Source organism: Gymnoscopelus braueri, assembly GCF_963280865.1.
Source record: "Gymnoscopelus braueri genome assembly, chromosome: 8".
Taxonomy (NCBI): domain Eukaryota; kingdom Metazoa; phylum Chordata; class Actinopteri; order Myctophiformes; family Myctophidae; genus Gymnoscopelus; species Gymnoscopelus braueri.
Genome location: NC_137609.1, coordinates 21,722,087 through 21,734,480, shown reverse-complemented (window position 1 = coordinate 21,734,480; position 12,394 = coordinate 21,722,087). Strand labels below are relative to the sequence as shown.

The 12,394-nt window shown below is 41.4% G+C and overlaps 1 protein-coding gene across 1 annotated transcript; it reads left to right on the top strand.

The window, feature by feature from the left end:
• Positions 1–2,331: 2,331 nt before the first annotated feature.
• Positions 2,332–12,394, top strand: umodl1 (uromodulin-like 1; the record flags this gene model as incomplete). The annotated part of the gene is made up of 17 exons (XM_080435983.1): positions 2,332–2,407; positions 2,628–2,870; positions 3,114–3,278; positions 3,362–3,486; positions 3,649–3,835; positions 4,636–4,710; positions 4,989–5,129; positions 5,769–5,963; positions 7,634–7,891; positions 8,068–8,180; positions 8,469–8,645; positions 9,532–9,580; positions 9,785–10,206; positions 10,394–10,551; positions 10,935–11,171; positions 11,335–11,488; positions 12,389–12,394. 17 exons carry the CDS (start codon positions 2,332–2,334, stop codon positions 12,392–12,394), a joined length of 2,781 nt encoding a protein of 926 aa, XP_080292109.1.

The window sequence follows — 12,394 nt, the reverse complement described above, 5'->3', positions numbered from 1 at the left end:
TTGCATGCTGAAAATAGCGCAACACTCGAGCGCAACCAAACATAAAATGACTTGTCTTTTAGTTCTACTAGATCTCTTCTCCACTAGTCCCCCCCTAACATGTTAGTTTACTTTTTATTTGTTGACGAAATTGTCAATATATTTAGTCGTAGTTTTAGTCATATAGCTTTTTATTTTGTTTTCATCAGTGAAAAAAGGTAGTCGACGAACATTATTGGTCATAGTTTTAGTCAGCAAAATTATCACTGAACGGTGCCTTGTTTCTGTCATTTGTGACTACTGAATGCCAGTCACTACTGGACTTACTGTCTTGCACACACACACACACACACACACACACACACACACACACACACACACACACACACACACACACACACACACACACACACACACGGTTTTGACAGATTAGCCTAATAATCTCTATTCTGTACTATCTAACTCCAGGAAGAAGAAAGCAGATAAGAATAGTGAATATCATAAATACTCATTATTCTGCATTCTGCGCAACCCTTTTTTGTTCCCCATCTGACACAGGATTCGACTAATTCACCCAGCTAACCAGCCCTAAGAAATCTTCCTAACACCGAATGTCTAGTAATGATAATTATAATAGTAGTATAGTATGATAATAAAGTTTACATTGACCTTGAGGAAAGCCTATAAGGAAACAGCACAAGGAAGACACAGGAGGAAGTCTTCAGGAGGGCACCCGAACTTTGAACTTTAATTGAAAATCAAATGCGTCAGATTGACTTGCGAGAGTCAGACGTTCACAGTGATGTACAGTAGTGTTTGGGGTGGAGCTGAAGTCAAGGCTAATAGGTCTGCCTCCCTTCATGCTTCGGTGCTTCAAAACATAATTAGTTTTCACAGATGACAGAAGCCACTTAACTTGGCTCATTTCACAGCACATTAGAATAAAAGAGTAATCATCAAGTCAGAGACTTAAATGAGTCTAACATCAGGGAATACCATAAAGTCTATCATATAAATACATGCAATAAACCAGCATACGTAGAAAGCACGTATCCTAAGTGCTTTTAAAGTAAAACATCACGATGCACCTTGAGATGTGCCAAACATGAAATGTCCTCAGCAAAATGTCATAATGTCTTCATCTGCACTGCAATTATAATGAGATAATAATGATAATGAGAGTATGGAGAGGAGAATGTCATGTACACAGTAATGTTCTGAGTGCTAATTTAACTCTGATAGTGTGCAAATAAACCTGAAAGGGTCCATTTGTACATTCTCAGAGTTAAATTAACTCTCAGGTTTTTACCCTGCACCTGATGCTAATAGCGCCGTAGACAGACAGTACAGAGATCCTAACCAGCACTGCCATGGTTACAGGTTTGGAAACCAAGTCTTCAGGGAGAGTGATTGCAACTCATCCCTGCTCAGATCTTACCTCCTCTCACGTCACAAACATGTTTACCACCGCTGACACAGCCATGACTCAAATTGTAACTTCCTGTAGCCAAAGATAGGCCCTCTGTTCTATAATCTATATTGCCTTACTATGCTGTTATGTTCCAAGAAAATACAGCACACATTATTTATTATGGCGCTTGCAGATCGACTATTTTCGGGAAAGAGATTTTGGTGTAGAGGGAAAAAAGTGGGGGCCTTGTACAGTATAGACCCATGGGGGACCCCGGTCAACTAAGTATATACGGTTTAAGTGGTTAGAATTCTCTGGAAAAACAAAAACACACATATACCTGCAGTCTGATTTTATATTAGACAATGTATTGAGCTCTATACTTCCATCCACCAAGTAGGCCTACCTGTATACAGGCTTCTTCATTGCCTTATCCTCCCGCTGCTAAGAGACCGTGGTCCATGTGGGGTTGCTGGCATACTGTAGCTATGGCGCTTGCAGATCGACTATTTTCGGGAAAGAGATTTTGGTGTAGAGGGAAAAAAGTGGGGGCCTTGTACAGTATAGACCCATGGGGGACCCCGGTCAACTAAGTATATACGGTTTAAGTGGTTAGAATTCTCTGGAAAAACAAAAACACACATATACCTGCAGTCTGATTTTATATTAGACAATGTATTGAGCTCTATACTTCCATCCACCAAGTAGGCCTACCTGTATACAGGCTTCTTCATTGCCTTATCCTCCCGCTGCTAAGAGACCGTGGTCCATGTGGGGTTGCTGGCATACTGTAGCTAGGGGAGGAGGAGAATGAGAGCACCACAGAGGATTCAACAAGTACATACTGTACTGTGTATAGTTACCAAAACCTCAAGCAGGAATATGCATGTAATGTACAATGTGAACGTACAATACACTACGGAGAGTCTTATCTTTACAAAATGAGGTGGACACTCTCTGTCTGTGTGGCTGTGGTCCTTTTGGACCTTTGTGGAGGACAGAACATTCTATTTGAAGGTAGGCATCTGGATAGATGACCGTTTAAGATGACGTGGATAATTAGAATGGATATTGACGTATATGATGTTTTGCTTATCTTGCTTTTCACATGTTGCATATTAAATTAGTTTAGTTAATGTCTTCATGGATTAGTTATGCAGCTATAGACCAATTGCTAGACTGAACCTAGAAAACTAGACCAGACATTCTTTGATAAAATACACCTGTTCTGTTCTAGGATATGAGTTGTCTAGGTCTGGCTATCATCTATGTACTGGCCATGAAACAAGGATAGTGAGTTCCCTAGTGACACATGAAGAGCCCTACTCTGTGAGAAGACCTTGTGGTGGGTGGTTGCTTTGGAAGACATGTGAAGTCACACTTTATAAAATGATCTCTCGGACTGAGAACAAGACAGTCACCGAAGAGGTTACAAGATGCTGTGATGGCTTTGAGCGAGTCAGCAGCTACTGTGCTCGATGTGAGTGTTGATATTTGTTTTAATCTGAGTGCAAGAACAGAATAGTATAACACAGACCCATATGTATTTTAATTTGTAATTTCAATTTGTATGGTATGAATAATAAGAGTAAAAGACACAGCCAATCACACTAGTGATAGCAGTCATGGTGACAACAAGAACACAAAATAGAAACCCAGGGACTGTACTCCTACCAACATCTCTGTGATAACTGTTGGACTGCATTATGTCTTTTGAATAAAGCTCTGAACAGAAGTATGGAGTTCACTGCAAAGCCAGGGTCATGCTCCAACACTGAACCTTTGCCGTCTAATGACACTCACGAAGACTGTGAGTCTGATATAGACTGTCCAGGATGGCAGAAATGTTGCCAGAAATCAGGCGTCTCTAACTGTTATGACCCTTCAAGTTAGTATCCATTCAAATTGACTGTTATGGTCTTTTTTCCCTCGGTGGGCTAAGCTAAATGCGGTCCCTGATGTCATTTTCAGAATTGTCGTACTATTCAAGGAATGGTGGATGGCGCTTCAATGTGACAGTTACAGTGAAGACAGACTTCCAGCAACTTTCAATGGAGCGAGGGCTTTTGAACCATACAAGATTGCTGCACGCTATGGTATATTAGTTAGTGCTACTACCACTAATAATAATAGCCTAATAATAATAATAATAATAATAACAATGATTATGATGACAACGACAATGACGATAATACAGATGCAATGAAGTGTTTAAGTGGTATCAATCTGTCCATATGCTGTTCCTCTATGAATATCAGCTGACCGGAGCAGTGGACTCTTCTGATGTCTCCATTCGCTACATCAGCTCATGGCCTGTGGATCACTTCAGAACTGCCTCCACCTTCTTGATTCAATCTAATGACACACTTTTACTGTCCAACACCACATCAAAGTTGCGTCTTCTCCTCAAGAACATAGAGGAAATTATATCTCTAATGGTGGAAGGTGAGGTGACCGTTTGATTGATATAGATTTTTCCATACTGTTAAGCTTCTGTAGATAGCTGGTCCTTTTTTAGAGAGAGAGGTTTTGTAGCTGTTTTTGACTCATGTTGCAGAGAACGTGTTCATGAAAAATGACTCAGTCGCACCACAGTGTCAGTTTCCCACTGCCCCCATGTCTTTTTTTCAACCGATCAGGCTGCTTTTTTTTGACAGTCCTCTGTGATGTGTTTCCTGCAACAGTGGAAACTAATCATCATTGCACAATGCACATTGCCATGCACATTCAGATGCACACAAAGAGATATCAATTGTTCCACACAACTACAAGTACACACACATGCACGCACGCACGCACGCACGCACGCACGCACGCACGCACGCACGCACGCACGCACGCACGCACGCACGCACGCACGCACGCACGCACGCACACACACACACACACACACACACACACACACACACACACACACAAATGATAATTTGCGCAAATGCACACACACACACACACACACACACACACACACACACACACACACACACACACACACACACACACACACACACACACACACACACACACAAATGATAATATGCGCAAATGCACACATTCGAGATTACAGGTTGTAATCTAAATGGCTTTGTTTACAATGATGTCTCCAAATGAACATACCGGTCTTCATCAACTTATTTTCGACATACTAGCCACTGGCTACCTGTTAAATACAGAATTATTTTTTAAAGCTTATGGTTTGGCACCACATTTTATTTCTGAGCTCTTCTGTCCTGTTCCACTTTCAGGCCTATTAAAATCCAAGGGCATTGGTGCGTTTGTCACTGCTGCCCATGAGGCTTTGGAGCAGTTGACCCCTTTCTGTTAGGTCTTCCCCTTCCATTGACACTTTCAAACGCCAAGCCAAAGCATTTTTCTATTTCTCATACATCTGTCTTAAAGTTTGCCATGTACTTTTTATGTTTTTAATGCCATTACCTTTTATTTATTGCTATTTTAATTGTTGTATTAATTGGCTTAATTGTGTTCATTGTGCAGCACTCTAACTATAGTTTTTTTATGTGCTCTAGTGCAGTCTAAAGTAACATGGTGTGTTATTATGATTATAAGAAAATTGATTGTGTCTTAATTCTCAATGCAGATGTGGATGAGTGTGCAGTCAATAGTCTGCGTAACTGCTCCCCTCAAGCCACTTGTAGCAACACAGTTGGCTCCTACTACTGCACCTGTCCGCAAGGATACACGGACGCTGATCCAAACCACATTGGAGCACACTGTCAAGGTCAAATTGTGTGCCTGTATGCGAGCGTGTGCGTGCGTGTGCATGCGTGTGTGTGTGTGCGTGTGTGTGTGCGTGCGACGTGCGTGTGTTTTTTTACAATCTTTATGGGGACCAAAAGCCACCACGAGGACTCTAAAACTAGAAGAAATAAGCCTTGTGGGGTCAACGTTCTGGTGTAGTAGTATCAGACATTTAGGGGCTTAGGTTTAGGGTTAGGGTGAGGGGTTAATATTAGGGTAAAATCAGATCAGTCATAGTGTGAAGTGTAGTACAAGGTTAATCATACCTTGTTATTGTCAAAAATAAACGTATGTAAACCCCCCTTTCTTTGTTACTGAGCCAAACTGCAAGGTACAGAAGATAAAAAAAAATTTAAGGCTTGAATTGCTTGTTGAACACATTGCCAAGTCGGCTTCTCAAGCCTAACTAGTACGATGAAGTATACAGGGCTTAAGTGGTTAACCTACTGTACACTCACCCCCTTTTCCTTGCCTAAGATAATGGGTGCGTTCGAAAATACAGCACTGAGCGCACTGGCCAATACAAACTAATAGGCGAGTGTGCTCCGGTGCGTAATTTTCGAACGCGCCCAATGACATGAAGTATATAATGAACTTTGACCTTTCTCTTTTTTTCCAGTTATCCTTGATGGGACCACCCCCATCTCCAGACAGCCCCCTGCACCCTCCACTACTGTCACGATGCCCACCTCTATTCCAGCTATACAACCAACCTCCCATGTTACGTACGACTCTACAGAAAGTAACACCAAGGATACTCTCAACTCTCCTGAGACCAGTGTGTCTATAGCTCTGAATACTATGAATGCTGATAGTATGCAGAGTACTATGTACACTGGTAATACTCTGAATACTATGAATGCTGATAGTATGCAGAGTACTATGAACACTGGTAATACTCAGAATACTATGAATGCTGATAGCATTCAGAGTACTATGAACACTGGTAATACTCAGAATACTATGAATGCTGGTAGTACTCAGAGTACTATGAACACTGGTATCACTCAGAGTACATCATATACTCAACAGCAGAGGAGTGCTACACCTTATACTCATGATGTACCCACATGCTGTAAGTGGTATTTAGATACACGTATGTATGTATGTATGTATGTATGTATGTATGTATGTATGTATGTATGTATGTATGTATGTATGTATGTATGTATGTATGTATGTATGTATGTATGTATGTATGTATGTATGTATGTATGTATGTATGTATGTATGTATGTATGTATGTATGTATGTATGTATGTATGTATGTATGTGCGTGCGTGCGTGCGTGCGTGCGTGCGTGCGTGCGTGCGTGCGTGCGTGCGTGCGTGCGTGCGTGCGTGCGTGCGTGCGTGCGTGCGTGCGTGCGTGTGTGTGTGTGTGCGCACTATACACACATACACTCACACAATGTAGATATGTTTTAGATTAGAACACACTGTCTTTTTTTGTTTTTTCTCAAAGCATACTGATTGACAACAACAGACCTTTACATTATAACAATGCAACCACACCTCACAAGCAAATCATTGTTTGAATTCCATAATCGAGTGCTAAAAAGTACACTTCACAATTGAGTGCTAAAAGTGCTCAAACGGAATCCTCAAATATGTTATTTTTTTAAACAGACATTTGTACATTTAGTTAATTCAATCTAGACCAGAATAATAACTACTGGATATCATGCATTGCTTTGGGTCCTAAGCCTAAAGCAATTTCTCCTAAACTCTAGTACAAGAAATGTTCAGAAAAGCATAGAAATCTGACCCGTCAGTTTGTCAGAGCAACTGAAGACATTGCTCTTCATTCCAGTCTAACTTCTAAGTATCAAGCTCAGTGGCCATGTGGTTATAGTGTCCACCCTGATACTGGAAGGTCAGGGTTCAATCCCCAGCCTTGTCATGTCAAAGACTATAAAAATGAATACAAGAACGCTCACCCCAAAACACGCTCGCCCCGGGTCAACCTCCGAACGGTCGCCACCAGGTATTCCTAAACGTAACCTCAGTAAAACTATGCCTAAACCTAACCTTATTCATAAACATAACCTCAGTAAAACTATGCCTAAACCTAACTTTAACCTCAGTAAAAATGAATTCAAGAATACAAGACCGCTGGGGGTGAGTGGTCCGCGCAAAAAATGGGGGCGAGTGTGTTTTGGGGCGAGCGTTGCGGTTACCATACAAATGGTACCCAACAAAAATGGTACCCAATGCCTCCCTGTTTGGAACTCAGCATCAAGGGTTGGATTGGGGGTAAGTCCAATGTGACATACTAGTATCATGTCCAGGGGGTGTCCTTCAAGCTGCCTCATGCTAAGGAAACAAGAGATAGGCTCCTGATATTTGGGAACTCTTGGTTCCCAAAGTTACTTAGTTACTTAAATTCCAAGTGTACTTCTGTCTGAGATCTTACATTCCTTTAACTGTTTCCCTTTTCCACCCCGCCTCCCCCGACCCCCCGTCCTCCGCCATCACCTTCCAGCTCCTCCATATCTCTCCAACTTGCAGTCCTCAAACGTCAGTGGCACATCTTTCTCTGTGACCTGGTCTGGCCAATTTCAGAGCAACCAAACCTACTTGGTTGAACTGAGACGGGACTCAGAGGTCATTCATAAGGGGCAGACCGATCAGACCTCCTGGGAGGTGACAGGATTGCATCCTGCGGTGTCGTACAATGTCACAATAATCCCTCGTGCCTGTGGAAGCCAAGGGGAAGGTAGCCATGCCTTTGTCAAGACAGGTAAGATCTTTGCATCGTTTAATTGAAAGCTGATCGCTAAAGTGAAACATACAACCCTGGAAATAATAGAAGTTTTATATTGGACAGCACATTCTCACATGTGAATCATACTAAAGACAGTGATCTGCAGTGGAAGCGGATATGCGTTTATTACACCGTAAATGTTTTCTTCCCAGCTGCAATGACCCTTGAAGCCACCGCTCGGCTGACCAACATTCCTTTCACCAGTGACCTGCGGAACTCCAGAAGTGAATCCTACCTAAACCTCGCATCGACTATTAAGGAAGAGGTACGCATGTTACACGGGCAATTCCTTTCCTGAACTCATTGAATCAACATGTAATGCTTAATTTATATACTCTGTGATGCTTTGTGAGCTTGTAGGGCATGTAGCTCTACACTAAATGCAGTCACTTCTACTATAACTGTGCAATTGCAGCACAATTTTATGTATAGTAGAAGGCAAGTGTTGTTGATGCTGTGTATTTTGGAAATCCATGTATCTTCTTCTGTATATTCCTTCCTCCATCCATTTTCATTCTGACTGGGGTGAATTATTTTGTCATGTCACCTGCAGATTTACCAGTCTCTCTCTAAAGACATTAAGGCGATGATTGACTCTGGGGATCTTAGAATTGAGATCATGGGCTATTCCCAAGGCAGTGTGGTGGTGAACTTCAACATAATCTTCTACACCGACATCGATATCGACAATGTGTCCACAGCTTTGATATCCTCCCTGAAAAACAGCTCAGTATACACTGTAGATGAAAACAGTACAAGTGTAAATGGTACGTATATCTCTCAACTATTATTTCTGTAATGGGGGCGTTTAAAAAAATATATATATATATATATATATTTGGGGTCTTTTTGGCCTTTATTTATAGTTTTCAGTAGAGACAGATAGGAAACAGGGAGAGAGAGATGGGGAGAGACATGCAGCAAAGATCGTCGGGAACTGGACTCGAACCCGCGATGCGCTGTCAGGCTACATTGTATCTTTTTTACCCTCTAGAAATGCTTTAGATACAGAATCAGAATCACAACTTTATAGAGCATCGCAGTTCCCGCCCACTTCCTGGTTTTTCGTGGTGCCGGAAGGAACAACTCAATGCATTTTTCCCATTGACATTTCCAAAAATATTTATATCTATTAATTTAAGCCTCGAATCAAGCCATCATGACATGACATGAATCATGACCATAAAACGTTTTTTTCTGTGATTTTTTAAATTTTATATTTAATTATATGATATACTATATTTAATAAATACCCTTTGTTTTGTCGTTTTCAAAAAAAAATATCACAGAATCAAACGTTTTATGGTCATGATTCATGTCATGTCATGATGGCTTTATTCGAGGCTTAAATTAATAGATACAAATATTTTTGGAAATGTCAATGGGAAAAATGCATTGAGTTGTTCCTTCCGGCACCACGAAAAACCAGGAAGTGGGCGGGAACTGCGATGCTCTATGGTCACATCACAGGTCACCGTAAAGAAGAGGTTGAAACATTTTTTACAGTATGATTCATTGCTCTGACAGATAAAGATGAATGCACCAGTGGACAACATGACTGCTCCCAATGGGCTACATGCAAAAACATCAGAGGCTCCTATAGCTGTTTCTGTCAGGATGGTTTTACCGACCTCAACCTTGCCACGCCCGGACGAGAATGTCAAGGTAGAGTCTTACCTCTGTAATGGACATTTAGTCAGCCCCCCTTTTTTGGGTGGGTTTAATTACACAGGGTAAGACCACCTCTAAAGGTGTTCATATCCTGTCATGTAAATAATGATATTTTTTTGTATAACCTGAGTATGTTTTTTCCTTGGACAGCTATCACGACATCCACACAAATGCTAACAACCTCAACCATGTTTCCAGTTAGTACCACAGCTTTCTCTCAAATGCCAACCCCAACCATCCTCACAGCACCCCCATCATCAGTGCCCACAACCACACAGGCTGAAACCACAACAACTGTCCCGGCAGTGACCACAGCCACTACCACCACAGCTACTTCCACTGGCACTGTCCATACTATCACCACCACCACCTACACCACCGATGCCAGCGCCAGTCAGGCTCCCCCTCCAGCAAAGGTGGTGTATAACACAAAGGCCATCTCAGTCCAGTGCCGAGTTACTGCCATCACTGTGTCTGTGGCCAGGGAGTTTCTGGTGAATGGGCAGATCAGTGTCAATGCCCTCTACCTTGGCTTGAAAGAGTGTGGCTTCACAGGAGGCAATGCTACCCATGCCAAGTTGACCGTGCCATGGGATGGGTGCAACACATACCGTCTGCATGTAAGGACCCAGTTTTAGTCCTGAGCCATTAACTTGACTTTATTTGTTGATTGGTCTTTGGCAGGATGCCCTATACTAACTTACATAGCAAGATTGAGATTATATAATTTTCTATGCAACGTTCTATAATGTATTTGTGCTTGAGGTAAGATAAGACAAACTTTTTGTGTCTGATTTTGTATCTCAGAATGAGAGCCACTACACTGTACTGGTAACTCTGTTCAGCCGCATGGATGCACAGACTGTTGATGGTATAGTGCTGGTCCCCAAATTACGCCTGCAGGTTCCAGTCATGTGTACCTTTCTGACAAGCATCCTTCTCTCCACAAGCAATGGATCCATGGGGTAAGCATGCTTGGTGCCATTGTTACTATGTGTACACAATTCTTCAGTTTTACTGACAATACTAGTGCTGCTCAGGGTGTTGTCAGGTTTTCAACTAATATAGGTAGGATACATTTCATTCAGTTTTCAGTAATGAACCATTGGCAATAATCAGATTAGTCAGGAATATGTTTGGCAAGACGTTAATTTTAACTTCTAAATCAAATTAAATTATATATTTTAAAATTGTGCATGTACAGTAAACATAAAACAACAAAGGGTGTGCTATTGAGCCACAGTACACACAGCAGTGTGTGTATTGCATGCAAAAGTTACAAACTATATGTTCTGGGAAAATTCAACTATATCCTGTTCAAGCAAATGATGAATATACTGTGCTTCAGACATGACACGCTCACAGAAGCCATCATGGGCTCAGGAGCATTCCAAGTGACGTTGCAGCTGATGAACGGCACAACACCCCTGCCTCAGAACTACAGTCTGTCCCGTGAGGATGTGGTGGTGGTGCAGGTCAGCCTCAATACCACAGCAGAGATGATCAAAGTGGTCATCAACAAGTGCTGGGCCACACCAAACAGCAACCCTGCAGACTTCACCAGATACATCTTCTTGGACAACAGGTCTGGTGATTTTTACCTTCCTATCTTCTGGGTTATTATGGACTGTTGAGTGAACATGGCAAGGCTGCATTAGATATAATATGATTTCATATATTTTCTAATGTAATCTTGCATGTATTATTAAGTAAATAGATATCATCAATTGCTAATTTCTGCTTCTCAGCTGTCCAGTCCCCTACACAGTCATTTTGGAGAATGGGAACTCCAGTACTTCTCGTCTATCTGTACCAATATTCTCCATTGTCAGCTTGAATGTCATCTACGTGCACTGTGAGGTCCAAATCTGTGTACAGATGGGATCTGGCACTTGTGTGCCAGTAAGTACATTTACAGTTGTGCATGAATATACTATATATCCTCACATTCTCTGACTGATAGGCCTATATTAGCGATGGACCCAGAGTAACAAAATACTATAAAAGGTGATTTAACTGAATTTGCTTACCTGTCACTAAAGTCAGATTGTTTATACGTTCCACTCAGGCCTGCCCTGGAAGTGGAAGAACAATGAGGCGGTCCAACACAATTGGAAGAGCTCGTGGCTCCAATGGGCCTTTATTCAGATTATTCAGTGTAAATAATGGTAAGTGCTCTTACTTAATGTTGAAGATTACTGTTGAGATTGAACATTTCTGTGCATCATTCTGGTTCAGTGGTTCTCAAAGGTTTTCCTATCAAGGACACATTATGTATTTGGCCACGGACCTCCATTTGAAAATATTTTATGCCAGGGACCCCCATAAAAGAAGATTTGTGTAATTTATTTTCAAAATGATTCCAACTTTTTGCTGGGGACGCCGAACTCCCTCAAGGACCCCTGGGGGTCCATGGAACCCACTTTGAGAGCCACTGTTCTGTTTAAAAACTTAAAAGGTATAGTACAATTTAAATGTATAGCAAAATGTAATTAAATATTTAATGGTTGTTGACTAAGCTTGCCTCAGCTGTTTTCACATTTTTAGATTTTTTTTTAGAATTTCTAGAAATACCACCTTCACCACATGACATTATATATTGTTGCAGATTCCATTGAAGATGGATTGAATACTCTTCATCTGGTGGGGTTCTGCATTCTGGGAGTAGGTTTAGCTCTCTGCTTTATTGGTGGATTAATTTGCTTCCACTACCAAAGGAACCGTGTTGGAAACTACAATTTCAATCTCAATCCCAGACAAGACAGTAACTTCTCTTACATTGTCTTTAATGCTAATTCTTAGGAGTGA